This window comes from Bos javanicus, chromosome X (genome assembly GCF_032452875.1).
Source record: "Bos javanicus breed banteng chromosome X, ARS-OSU_banteng_1.0, whole genome shotgun sequence".
NCBI lineage: Eukaryota > Metazoa > Chordata > Mammalia > Artiodactyla > Bovidae > Bos > Bos javanicus.
In genome coordinates, this window is record NC_083897.1 from 38,797,558 (window position 1) to 38,812,073 (window position 14,516).

The 14,516-nt window shown below is 43.3% G+C and overlaps 1 protein-coding gene across 1 annotated transcript in view; it reads left to right on the forward strand.

Annotated features, from left to right (window-relative positions):
- The window catches only part of TKTL1 (transketolase like 1), a 28,664-nt gene that overhangs the window by 3,488 nt on the left and 10,660 nt on the right, over positions 1-14,516 (forward strand). Inside the window, exons 2-7 of the mRNA XM_061409012.1 lie at positions 1,190-1,307; positions 5,310-5,407; positions 6,684-6,875; positions 6,956-7,083; positions 8,284-8,477; positions 12,337-12,501. Coding sequence (XP_061264996.1) covers positions 1,190-1,307; positions 5,310-5,407; positions 6,684-6,875; positions 6,956-7,083; positions 8,284-8,477; positions 12,337-12,501 — 895 coding nt within the window. The remainder of the gene's footprint in view (positions 1-1,189; positions 1,308-5,309; positions 5,408-6,683; positions 6,876-6,955; positions 7,084-8,283; positions 8,478-12,336; positions 12,502-14,516) is intronic.

The window sequence follows — 14,516 nt, forward strand, 5'->3', positions numbered from 1 at the left end:
AGGTAGGTTGTTTTTTTTGTTTGTTTTTTAAGATCCTCTTATTGTTTTCTATAGTGGCTGTTCTGGTTTACATTCCCACTGACAGTGCACAGGATTCCCTTTTATCCACATCCTTGCTAGCATTTGTTAGTTCACCTTTTTGATGATAGCCATTCTTATGAGTGTGAGGGGATATCTCATTGTGATTTTGACTTGCAATTTCCCTGATGATCAGTGATATTCAGTACCTTTTCATATGCATATTGGCTGTCTATTTTCTCTGGGAAAATGCCTATTCAGATCCATTGCCCATTTTTAATAGAATTTTTTGTTGTTTTGTTATGAAATTGTGTGAGCTTTTTATATATTTTGTATGTAAACACCTTATCGGATATGTGATTTGCAAATACTTTTGTCCCATTCAGGAGGTTGCCTCTGCATTTTGTTGATGGTTTCCTTTGCCGTCAAGAATTTGACTCAGTCCCACTTGGTTTATGTTTGTTGTTGTTTTATTGTTTTTGTTGCTTTTTTTGCTTTTGCTTTTAGTGTCAGATTCAAAAAATCCTCACCAAGACTCAGGTCGGTGCTTAGTGCCTATGTTTTCTTCTAGGATTTTTATGGTTTCCAGTGTTACATTTAAGTTTTAATGTATTTCAAGTTAATTTTTGTGAGTGGTATAAGATAGAGGTCCAGTTTCATGTTTTCACATGTGAATATCCAGTTTTTCCCTTACCGTTTGTTGAAGAGACTTGTTCTTTCTGCATTGAGTATTCTTGGCTCCCTTGTCAAAAGTTAGTTGACCACATAGGTGTGGGTTTATTTCTGCTTTGTGGAATTTCTGATTAATGATATCACAAATGAATTCAAGTGAAGTAACACTCAAATGTTTACAGAGTCATCAAGTGAACCTCCTCAAGTATGTTGGTGCTCCACTGATAGAAGGAGTCTAGTCTGTGAGGCCTTGCTCTCTTCTGGGAGAGGAGTTGTGAGATTACTGGGCCTTAAAGCATTCTTAAAAGCTGTGAGCTTGGAGCGGGGGCCACTGAGTGCCTTAGAATCCCTTTCCCTTGACTGGATTCTTCTGGGGCTGGAAGAAATGACTGCTGCTTTTGGTTTGAGGAGACCATGTGTTGAAAGGCCTCCTTGTGCACTGTGTGTGTCCCTGGTGAGTCACTTGCCTGTGAGAAATGACCTGTGCCGTGTCTTCCAGCCACCCCATATCATGCAGCAGTGCTGCTGAGATCATGTCTGTGCTGTTCTTCCACGTCATGAGGTATAAACAAGCGGACCCGAAGAACCCAGACAATGACCGTTTCATCCTCTCCAAGGTAAGCTGGCACAGGAACCTAGGGCCAGTTCAGATACTTGGTTCTTAAACTCATTTTAAAAGCCACCGTGTGTCAACAAGGCCTGAGATGGCCTCTGTTTATTGTTTTGGTTCTTCCCTCTTTGCTTCATGTCTTCATCTGTTTAGGTTGGGGTAACAAAACACCAGAGACTAGGTGGCTTATAAACAATAGAAATTTATTTCTCACAGTTCTGGGGGCCAGAAGTCTAAAATCAAGGCACTAACATGGTTGTGTTCTTGTGAGGGCCATCTTCCCAGTTACAGACTTCTCATTGTATCGTGCAGTGGAAGGAGAAACGGTTTCCCTTTTTATAAGGGCACTGACCCCACTCCTGAGTATTCTGCCCTCATGACCTAATCACTCCCCAAAGACCCCCACCTCCTTATACCATCACCTTCAGCTTCAGATTTTCAATATAAGAGATTTGGAAGGAGGGGCACAAACGTTGAGACCATGGCAACTCATAAAGATCTAAAAGGTGTTCTAGCAGAAACTGCATAGTGGGAAGGATGACTTGCAGCAACTGGCAGCCCCTGTTTTCCTTTGGTACTTCACCTTAATTGATCTGGCACTAAGGCCCCCCTACCCAGAGTCATGCTCCTCCCATCCTGTGCCACCTGGGTAGAGGAGGGCAACATTGAGCTTGATTTGAAGGTACATCCTGCTCTGATCAGTCAGCTTTCTCTTCCATTTTTCTGCAGATCACCAGTAGGGAGTTTCTCATGAGTCTAGATATGGTAACCAGGTACCTCATGACATTGGAGGACAGGAAAGAAAAGGAATGTTAAAAACAAGATCGACCTAGGAGAACAAGCAGCTCTTTGATGCTATCTGAAGGTTTGCTGTGTTCTGAGCAAAGCATTCAGAACTTAACTGGTAGAACATCGTGTGCAAATAGAAACCCCAGATCTAGGCAGTGGAAAGTAAAGAGAAGGCAGAGTACGGGCAGAGAACCTGGAGCTGTAGTTAATGACCCTTGTCTTGGTGTCTAAAATGTAATCTCAAGTGAGGTTTGCCCAAGGATGAATTAAAGATGTGTAGAGGAAGAGAGATAAAGCAGACGAGTGCAATTAGTAATAGCTAATAAAATCTAGGTAAAGAATATGGGGAACTTCATTGTGTTCTTTTTACAACATTTCTGTAAGTTTAGATTTCCTTTATCATAAAAAGTGAATAGCTATAGATATATAAAGTATGACTGTTTAGAGCTCTAGTTTGGTTTTGGGGTTTTTTGTTTATTGGTTTTGGGTGGGGGGAGAGTGGCTGCAGCATTCAGAATCTTACTTCCCTGACCAGGGATTGAACCCACACCCTGAGCAGTGGAAGCGTAGAGTCTCAACTACTCGACCACCAGGGAAGTCCCTAGAGCTCTAGTTTTTAAAAAAAGGAAAGAGGGACTTCCCTGGTGGTCCAGTGGGTAAGACTCTGTGCTTCCACTGCAGGGGACTCAAGTTTGATCTCTGGTTGGGGAAATAGGATACCCCGTGCCATGGGACACAGCCAAATAGAAAGAGAGAGATGTGGGAATTCCCTGCAGTCCAGTGGTTAAGATTTGGTGTTTCCACTGCCAGGGGTGCAGGTTCGATCCCTAGTCCAGGAGATGGCTGCAAGCAGGACAGCATGGGCCCCCCAAAAATGCCTAGATTCTCTCATAACCGCTGCTGTCATATAATCAGAGTCATTAGCCTTAGAGGTATAGAGTGACTTTCTGGCATGCAGTCACAGGCTGGACACTGGTTAGCTACCAATATTTGTGTGTGTGTCAGATTTATGCAGCAGATAAAGTTAGAAGAAAAGAGAAAAACACTCAGGAGCATAGTCCATCTTGGCTCTGGTCGGGAATAGAGTAAATGGACTTGCTAGAGGCCAAGAAGCCAGGATCTTCATAATCCATGCTCCCAGGGCACAAGTGTCTACGCAGACAACTACAGATGGAGGCCACCTGCTAAGGCCTGGCCATGGCGCTGACTGAAGCGCTCAGATTCCCTTGGAGCCCTCATGGTGCTCATGATCCCTCATGGTGCTCATGATCCCTCCATCCACCACCCCGGCCTTAGTTTTTGTTTCACAAACTCTTTTGCTTTCTTCAGCGAAGCAGGCATGGGAAGTAACCAAAAAGCCTGTTTGTAAACTTGTTCTTGAAGTGTGCTTTGTGTCAGAACAAAGATGAGAAATGCTACCTGGAAGAGAAGACTTTCTTTTCTGGGTGCCCTTGGCACACTGAGTGCATCTTTATTTTTGGCCTTGGGCCGCCTCAGTTGTGTGTCCCCACGTGGTTTAGCAATTCTTGGAAAAGAAAAGGGAACCCATGGGAAGGGTGCTTCCACCACAGCAGACGTTGTGCTGATGCCCCGCCAGTCTCCTCAATCAATCCTACAGCCTCTTGCTGCCTGAGGGGGATTTCATCACCATCATACCCAGAAAGCAAAGCCTTGCGGGGGTGGTCTTACTCAATTCCCACATTAAACCTGGGGGAAGTGGAGTTGGTCTGAGCATAGAGCCCAGGCTTGGTCCAAGGGCATGCAAGGCACCTGGGAACCAGAGTTTGTTACAGGAGTAAACTAGGAGCTATGGGGAAGAAGACAGAAAGGTTGTCCGGAGGGATTTCAGTGGGACAGTTGTCAGAGCTAGAGGTGCAAAACAGAAAAAGAGTGAGGGCACGAAGCACATGGAGGAAGGTCAGGAGCCCCAGGAGGAGCAGAACCATAGGGTGGATCAAGACAGGAGAGGGATTAGAGAACTCACAAGTACCATTCAGCCATCCTGTAGTGACAACACTAACCAGTCTATGCTTGAATGAAGCTGACATCTGAATGGAGGGAGGGGACAGAGAAGAAACTAACCCAGAAATAGCTAGCATGCCAGAGGGGCCAAGAATCCTAAATCCAAAGGAAGTGGAGGGGCAGGAAGTACTAGGTGAAAGAGATCGTCCAGGAAGGTCTTGGTTTTGACATTTGAGCTGAGAGTTGAAAGGAGTGAGCTGTGCCCCTACCTAGGCATAAGCACTGGGCACTCTGAGGGTAGAGGAAGGCACAAATGCTGAAGCCCTGAGTCAGGTGTGTGCCTGGTGCATTCAGAAGACAGCCAGGACACCAGGCACCTGGGGCAGCGGGGGAGAGAGTGGGAGGTGATGGGGGTCACTGCAAGAACCTGAGCTTTGTTTGACATTAGATGGCAAGACCTTGGACAGTTCTCCACGGCAATTGAGAAGCGGGCTTAGGTTTTAACATGCTCCGCCTGGTGGCTGTGTTGAGAATTGACTGTGGAACAGGGAAGTGGGGAGGCCATTGCAGCGACAGAGGAGAGAGAGGTTTGTGGACAGGAAGAGATGGTAGCAGTGGAAGCATTGACTAAGTTTGGTGTCTCTTTAGAAGCTTGGGAGTGGGGCCTCAGTGCAGCAAACCTTTGACACCACCTTCTCTCCATGGGACAGTGACAGCCTGTGTGTACAAGCAGTGTGGGGGGAAACAGTGGAGTGGTGCTGGAAAGGGATTTATTTCTAGCATGACCTTTTACATAACCCCTTCCCAAATCTCAGTTGACTTGAGTTTTACAAACCAGGGAAATAGAAGTCCTTAGTGTTTCTGATTCCTGTTTAAGAGCCTGTGTTCTTCAAAAACATTGAACATCTGGTTTGTATATGGCTAGATGAAAGGCCTTGCGAAAATGGCAAGGCTCATGCTTAGATGTTTTTTTTCTGGTTTGCTCTTGGGCTCTGCTTAGGCTGCCGTGTGGAGAAGATGCCCTCTTCTATGTTGTCAGAGCTGCAGTCAACCTCACCAGCTGCATAGATTCCCTGTGATTTCCTTGTCTTTGTAATATTGATCTGAGACTTGGGGTGCGTGTGGGTGTGGGGAAGAGTAATTCCCTTGCATTGTGGGAGGGGCCGCTGTGATGAGTAACCTTTGTTTGGAAGTTGGTCTGATACTCATGCCCTGCAGGTGCACCTAACCTAGGTTCATTTGGTCCCTTCTCCTACAGAGACTCTCATTTGTTGATGTGGCAACTGGATGGCTGGGACAAGGACTGGGGGCTGCGTGTGGGATGGCGTATACTGGCAAGTACTTTGACAAGGCCAGGTAAGACACTTACTCAGAAACCATTTAACTCTCCAACTATCCCACCCCTGGCACTTTGGCTTTGTTTATCATTTATTAGTTTGGAAATACAGTGATTTAAAAGTTCAGGTCACCAAGTATTCAAGCAATAAAAAGAAATTGTATTTCAGGAAACTGTTCTGGCATCTCTGGTTGGGTTCTAAGTGCTGCCTGCAGTATAGAAACTAGTTTGTTAGGATTGAAGTCTTTACCAAGATAGATATCTTCCTGTTTCCCATCTCTCAGTGAGCTTCACTATACAGTGAACAGATGTTGTGTTCGCCTTTCCATTTGGGACCCCTGTATGTTAATAATCAAAGGTCTCTTTTTGGAATGGTTCCACCTTCCGAAAGACTGATTCATGCCTTTATGATAAGGGTGTGTGTCTGGGTGCTGCTGATATAGAGCAGCAAAATGGGATGTCCCTGTTGTGTGGTAAGTCGCTCTTTAACAATTTCACTTACAGCATTTTTCTGTGCCAGCAGTGGAGAAAGCACAATAAAGTGCTTCCAGAGGAGCCACCTGGGCTGGAACCTGGGACTGAGGGGCCACAGACTCAGGTGCCCTGGGGGAACCATAGGACTAGAACATACACTCCATGGCGTGCTTTCTCTACTGCTGGGGCAGTTGCCCTGCTCCATTTCCCATAAGACTGTTGACCTTTTTCATCTCTCCTTTTTGCCTCTATTAGTCCCTGTTGTGTGGTTAATCACTTTTTTAAAAGTTCACTTACACCCTGGGGTCTGCATTATATTTTATTGGTATAAACATTTCATGTTTCTGCTGCAGAAGAGTTTAATATTTACAACAACATATGCTCCTGAAGTAGAATGTTTTGATTGTTATGATTATTATAAATAAATTTGTAAGATCAGAAATAGAAGGTGGATGTGCTTTAAAAAGAAGCTTACCAAGAAACTGTATATGTGAATGTTTGGGTGTTTAAGGGCCTTCTCTCCATTCCCTCTTGTTTATTGGACCTGGAGAAGTTGAAGAAGAACCTGGAAATAGTGTTTGCAGCTAGAATGAGAGAACTAGCCAAAGGTGCAGCCCATCTCATGAAGCCCAAGCTTTTAAAGCTGAGATTCCTCAGTTGTTGAGTTTGGGCAGCTTTGATAAGGGAAATTGTCTCATAGGAACCTGCTGATCTGAAGCACCTGCTTCATTCTCTTCCTCTGTTTCTCTTTGTGAAATGTACTTGTTTGAATGGCTCAGAGGAGCCCCAGGCAGGGTCCTAACCTCTCTTGACTTGCCCCAGCTACCGGGTGTTCTGCCTCGTGGGAGATGTCGAGTCTTGGGAAGGCTCCGTCTGGGAGGCCCTGGCCTTTGCATCCCACTACAGTCTGGACAATCTTGTGGCCATCTTTGATGTGAATCGCCTGACCCACAGCACCACTTTGCCTCTCGAGCACTCCATAGATGTCTATCAGAAGCGCTGCGAAGCCTTCGGGTAATTTTCCTATTTGGTGTCACCTTCTTTCTGGTCCTTCCCCCTTCGCCTTATAACCTGGCTGCTGCTTCTGTTGACAGGTGGAATACTTTGGTAGTGGATGGCCGTGACGTGGAGGCACTGTGCCAGGTGTTCTGGCAGGCAGCTCAAATGAAGAACAAGCCCACAGCTGTGGTTGCCAAGACCTTCAAGGGCCGGGGCATTCCAAGTAAGGAAGTGTTGATTTTATGCTTAGAGTTGTCAGCCCCTGCACAGCACATGAGGCAGAAGGAGGCTGAGGCTCGCTGAGCAGACAGACAGCTGACTTCACGCACAGTGATTACACTTCTGACATGTGCCAGATGCTCTCGCTCTCTTTGATGCTCGTAGATAGCAGATCTGGTCAGGGCTGGGGAGGGGAAACCCAGACGCCCAGCAAGTGAGCACAAGGGAGCGGCTGGGAGGATAGTCCATCAGTTATCGGACCAGCAGGGAACCATCTCCACGGGGCATACTGAGTCAGAGAGGGTGTGTGAGCAGATACATAAATAGGAATGTATGCACATGCATGCGATGGCCTGTGCCCACGCTACCTGGGAGGACACACAGGCCGCTAGTAAAGTGGCCCCTCTGGGAAAGGCAGCTGCGGAACTGACGGGAGGAGGGGGGTTGAAAGTTGTAACTTCTTGCAGATTTCAAAGCGGACAACTAAAGTTGTTCATCTCCAGTATAAATAGTTGCAGTGGGAGTGATTTCTGGTGTGTTCTTAATACTAACTTTTTAGAAGAAAACTATTCTCTGATTTCTCCTCAAAATAGTCTTCTGGTATACTCAGTTCAATAAATGACTACTTGCCCAATTTGCTCCTGTAATAAACCTGGGTATTTCTTTGCCTCCACCTCTCCTTTATGTGCCCCCCACACACACCCCCACTCTGTCATCCATTCTAATTGATTCTGCTCCTAACATATGTCTCAAGTCTGTTCACTCCTCTCCACCTCTCTTGCCCAAGCCTGGTCTTCTCTCCCTCACTTCAGACTCCTCAAGCCAATCCTCATATGGCTGCCTTGGTGATCTTTCTACAACATGGATCTTATCAGTTACCTCTCCCATTTCCAAACCCTTCAGGAGTTTCCCATCTTGCTTTGGGCAAAACTCAAACTCTTTGTACCCACAGGATCCTCCCTGCCTGTCTCCAGCCTCGTCTCCCTCACCATTCCCTCCATTCACCAGCACATTGGCCAGTGGCCCCCTTAAGAGCCTCTCGGCCTTTGTCCAGGCTGTCTCCTGCCACCGCAGTACCATGTCAGGCCCCCTGTGCCAGGTTTTTACTCTGTGGCTGACATCTTTCCCTTTCAAATGTTTTTCAGATGACTAAACAGGGGCTCGTGAGTTACAGAATAAATGTCTTTTATCCATTGGGTTACAGGTGTTGAAGATGCAGAAAATTGGCACGGAAAGCCAATGCCAAAAGAAAGAGCAGATGCAATTATCAAATTAATTGAGAGCCAGATAGAGACCAACAAGAGTCTCGAACCAAAAGCCCCTATTGAAGACTCGCCTCAAATCAACATCTCAGTTATAGAAATGACCTCTCCACCTGATTATGAAATCAGTGATGTGGTAGGCAAACTGTTTTTTCTCTGCTTTTGCTAAATACAGAGGACTCTTGTTTACTCTGATTTCCCCAAATGAACCAATTCTTAGGTGGTGTGGCATTTAGCTAAAGGTTATAAACAACAAAGATGGATTTACCTTGTCTTTTAACTATTTTGATATTTATTCTTTGATTTCAAACCTAACTCGGGTCTGAACTTTCTTACCAGTCAGTCACTACTTACTTGCGTCCAGTGCTGTGCAGCTTTTGCTTGCTTCCTAAATTCAGTCTGTAGTCTGGCAGACCATTGTGCATGAAACTCCATGATTCTATGTAAACTTGAAGGACAGGGGCCTAGCTGGATTGATGTTTTGGGCTTAATCCCTGGATTACACAAGGAAGAGCACCAGTTCACTGAAGGCCAGTTCTTCAAAAAGGAAACAAATTAGGCATGAAACCCTGATTAACCCTTTCTGTTTTTATCATGATTTTTGTGTCCTGCCTTCTGGTGTATTACAGCAGATCCAAAATAGTTAGGCTCTTCACAACCTAAGGAAACAAGGTGGTGAGCCTGGGAGAAAGGAAATTTTTCTGACCCTTGTTTGTTTTCCTTATTTATTTGGGGACATTTTGAGTGTTACTTACGTTTTCTTAGCCTGGTAATATGGATTAATAATAAATGAGTTGACTGAGAAATTAGAAAGCAAATTTAAAAGCAGAAGAAAGCTATTAATAAAAAGCACATATTAACAGAAGGTACTTTGGTAATATGTGTTAACACCAACTGTTCACACCCTTCAAAGTAGAAGTGCAACTCACAGGTATTTATCCTACAGAAATACCTGTGCAAGTGTGCAGAATAGAATAAATGTTGATTCCAGCATTGATTATGGTGAAGTGTTTATGTCTAGAAAATATGTTAGATTATTGGAACTTTTTGTTTCAAGTGTATATATTAATAGGAGAAATTAAGGACACAGGCCAGTTGATTAAAAAGTTAGTAAATTAAAGAACAAAAAGTCACATTAATAACCAAATCTAGGAGTTGGCTCTCTGAATTACTAAACAGTAGACAAGCCATTATCTAGTCTACTTAAAGAGATAAAAACTATAAGTGAATAAAATTAGTCACTAGAGGAGATAAACACAAATTGAGAGAACATTCAGAGAATTTTGAGAAAACTACGCTAATTGGTTTGAAAACCTATTTTAAAAATGGACCTTCTTAAGGAATACATAAAATACCAAAGTTAAGTAAAAATACACAAAATGCTTAAGTAGGTCAGGGACTTCCCTGGCGATCCAGTGGTTAAGACCACACTCCCAAAGCAGGGAGCGTGGATTTGATTCCTAGTCAGGGAATAAGGGAATACATAAAATACCAAAGTTAAGTAAAAATACACAAAATGCTTAAGTAGGTCAGGGACTTCCCTGGCGATCCAGTGGTTAAGACCACACTCCCAAAGCAGGGAGCGTGGATTTGATTCCTAGTCAGGGAACTAAGGTGCTGCATGCTGCACAGTATGGCCACAAATAAAAATTTTTAAAAACACTTGAGATCAACAGCCATTAGGAAAATTTGAGAAAACTGTCTAGGAATTATACCTCCAAAGTACCAGGCTCAGTTAGTTACAAGAGTGATTTAATTTTAACCTTCAAGGGATAGATTAATTCCTCTGCTATTTCAAACCTTCTTGAATATGGAGAAGGTCATTTATGAAGCCAAAATGTTATAAAGCTAGCCCAAAGGAAGAAACTACAGGCCAGCCTCACTTAGGAATATTGATTTAAAAATTCTAAATAAGACATTGCCAAGAGTTGGACACGACTGAGTAACTGAACTGAACTAATGGAACTGAAATAAGACATTCACCAGCCTCAATTTCTTTAGTGCCTTAAAAGAAGTATCAGAATCAGTGAAATTCAAATTAGTAATGCAAATCATTCACCACTATTAAGAGAGGAGAAATTGTGGTCATTCACAATAAAAGACTCCATCCTGACAATGAGAAGGCAAGCCTGTTTGCAGGTGGTAGAGTTGTATGTCTGGAAAACTCAAAAGAGAATAGAAATCAGAATGAGTAAGAAAGGAAATAAGAAAATATGTTAGAAATAAGAGTCCAGAAAGAGAGCTTGTAGCTAAACTAATATATAATAAGGATTGATTGTTTTCTCGTATTAATACAATTGAGAGATTATTCTTTTTTACAATAGCAATAAAAAGTAAAATAACTATGAATAAATGTATACGGTCTATATTATATTAAGGTACTTACAAAACTATACCTTTAAAAGCTCATGTGCTCTGTGAGTAGACCATTCTCAAAAGGATACTTCACAACCCTATCATTTCCCTACCTCTGGAGAGAGGAACTGGGAGAGCAGGAGGAAGATGGCCTCTTCATTCAATATCCTTTCATAACTTGACTTTTGTACTCATCTATGTGAAGTGCCTGTTTTAAAAAAATATTTTTTAAGAGTGTTTAAATGAATGAACAAAGATAAATAAATGAAGAGGCAAACCTTATTTTTTTAATAACAGCTTTATTGAGGTAAAATTTTCTCTACAATATACCCGTTTGAAGTGTATAATCCAGTGGTTTTTAGCATATGACAGAGTTGTGCAACTATTACCACACTGAATCTTACAGCATTTCAGTCATCCCATAGAGAAACACTATATTCACAAACATTACTCTCCATTCCCACCCAGCCCCTAGTAACTGCTAATTTACTTTCTGTGTCTGTGGATTTGCCTATTCCAGACATTTCATATAAATGAGATCATCTAATAGGTAAACTTTATGAGTCTACTATTTATCCATTCATCTGTTGCTGCATATTTGGGTTATTTCTACCTTTTGGCTATTGTGAATAATGCTGCAATGAACATTAGTGTACAGCTTTTTGTGTATTTGTATTTTTCTCTTGGGTAATTACCTAGGAGTAGAGTTGCTGGATCATAATTGTAATTCTGTGTTTAACTCTTTGAGGGAATATCAGATCTGGGGGGTTTTTAATAGAAAAAATACAGTGAATATGTCAGTTCTCCCCCAGATTAATCCATGGGTTCAGTCCAGTCTCAAACAGTATGCTAATGGAATTATTTATTATTTGTATAATGATTCTGAAGTTCTCCGTTTTAACATTTACAGTGAGTATTATCATTTTTAAAAAATACTTATTTTTGTCTGTGCTGTATCTTCATTACACATGGCCTTTCTCTAGTTGTGGAGAGCAGGGACTACTCTCTAGTTGTGTTGTGCGGCTTCTCACACTGTGACTTCTCTAGTTGTAGAGCATGGGCTCTTGGGCACATGGGCTTCAGTAGTTGTGGTGCATGGGCTCAGTTGTTGCACAGCTGTGGAATCTCCCAGGAGCAGGGATTGAGCCAGTGTCCCCTGCATTGCAGGGCAGATTCTTAACCACTGGACCACCAGGGAAGCCCCTGTTACCAGCTTTATAATTAAAATAAGTCACAGAGGCATTTGCATGTTGGGAAATTTAAGTTTTTAATCAACTGTAAGAATGAGACAAGAATAAATTTATCTTTGGGAAATTGATACTCAAGTGAGCCAAGTATGGATGTAAGATTGGCTAGCAATCCTGTTGTTTTGGATTTTTTTCCCTTTTGGTCGCATGTGTGGCATGTGGGATCTTAGTTCCCTGATCAGGGCTTAAACCTGTGCCCCTGCATTGGGAGCGCAGAGTTTTAACCACTTGACCACCAGGGAAGTCTCAGCAGTCCTTTTTTATTACCCCAAAGGAGATTATTGGTGAATTACAAATTTGCTTTGTTCATTAAGGAGGATGACAATTCATAATTCTACCAAATTTCACCTTCCTTCTAAATGCATTCTAAGAAACTCTCCTGTTGACTTTCAGATAGCTACTCGGAAAGCATGTGGTTTGGCTCTGGCCAAGCTAGGCCATGCAAACGACAGAGTTATTGTGCTGGATGGTGATACCAAGAACTCCACCTTCTCTGACATATTCAAGAGAGAACACCCTGAGCGCTTCATCGAGTGTTTTATTGCTGAGCAAAACATGGTACGTGTGCTAGGAACATCACTTTGAGTCATCTCATTGACAAATGGTGACCCACTCAAGGAGGCCTGCCCCCACAGTTTTTCTTTCCACTTATAAAGGTAAAGGAAGTGGAGGGAAAAAGTCTCCGGGGAAACAAGTAGAGAGCAGTCAGGAAGAGTGTGAGGGGTGGCTTCCAGGATTGCTGGGCCAGGCACGGTTAGATGGCTCCATACTCTCTCCAAAGAGTCTGTAAGCTGCAGCCATCTGACTTCAGGGCTCCTAATCTGAAGAATGCCTAGCTCCCTAGTAGCTCTAGGTGGCCCCTGGGATGTTGTAGGATTGCCTGGCTGTGGCCAGTAGGTGCAGAACCTCAAGGAATTGTGGTCTGTCTCTCCACCTTGTATTATGGGGCCTAATATATCCTAGATATTTCAGTGTTCGTGCAAGTAAATGCCTTGACTTCTAAAGCTCTGCACCAGTGCAGAGGATAGCACACATTTACCCTCACATCACAGAGGTCAGAAACAGCACTGGCCAGAAATCTATGGGCCAGCAGGCCTCACGTGACCAGAGATATTTTGTTTGGAACAAATAGTATTTACAAATATTTTAAGTTAGTTGCCAGCTTTTTAAGGTCAGGAAATTTTTATATGGAATCCAGATTTCTGGATTTTTCTTAAAGAATGGGAAGATCTGGCAACATTGGAACAACATTCCCTCCTTCCTGCCACCAGTTGGCTGGAGTCAAGCAGGGGCCCTGTTTAAATGGGCATCCACAGCCATCTCGCCATGTCCCTGCCTCCTGCTGGCCTGCTCCTTTGTTCATGGTGCTTCCCTGGCCCTATCAGTGTTGGAATCTAAGCCCCTCTGTTCAGTAAAGCAGGTCACTGCAATTGTAAGGATATGAGCATTTTTCAGTGGGTCTCATTAACCTATTTCCATTTTGAATGGAAAAAAAAATACAACTCATATTTTTCTGAATTGAGCTTCAAAAAGTTTGCTTCCCTAGGCATTGATTCTTTCAACCAGCAACTGAAAAAAAAAAAAACTAGTAAAGAAGCAGCCACCAAGTGAGTAGTGTCCTGTGCTGCCAGATAAAACTGGTGGCTACAGGGAGAGCATGACTAGGGCCAATCAGGAGCAAGCTCTCAGAAGAGGTGACATTTAAACTGAGACTTAAGTGACAAGGAGTCTGTCACACGCAGATCCAGGGACAGCATTCCGAGCAGAGCGCCCAGCTAGCTCTCCTGCATGCCCAGATTGGAGCTGTTCAGGGAGCAGGAGGAAGGGCCCGAGACTCTGGTATGGAGAAGAGCTTGTTGAGGGAAGTGGGGGAGTGGCAGGAGATGACAGCTTGGACCAGGACAGTAGCTGTGGGGTTGGGGAGATGCAGACTCATGCAGGGTAGATGACCGGGTGGAACCAAGGCTGGCAATAGGGCATAGGCCAGAGCACCTGGGAGACAGACAAGACTGGGGCAGGAATGGGTTTTGGGGGCACAGGAGCTCTCGGTGAGCCCTGAGGGGTTAGACTACCTCTTAGACTGGGGGTAGGGGTGCCAGGTAGGTCAGGATAGATCATTTATCTCCAAATGTGTTTGCTTTCCAAACCACTGAATGTCTTTTTCTAAGTAGATCTAAAAGCTTTAAGTTAACATCTAAATTTTTCGTTAAATTTTTTAAGTTCGCATCTAAATATATCCTTGGTATCTAGATTTAACTGATGCCGAGGATGTAACTTCCCATATATTGTAATTTGTGACAGTTGAATACTTAAATCATCCAGTTACACAAAGGCTTTCTTTGTCAGAAATTAAATGTTTTTCTGCTTGAACTCTTAATTCCATTCTACTTCTTACTCATGAAAGCCTTTTACTGATAATTCTGCAATAAACTATGCATATACATTGATGGTTTTTAAAATTTGTTTCCTACATCCACAGGCCTTAGAGCATTACCATTTTTTTCTTCTGGATTGAGCTATGGCTATAATTTTTAGCTTGTGTAGCAGTAGTTAAGTACATTTAGAGCTAGAAT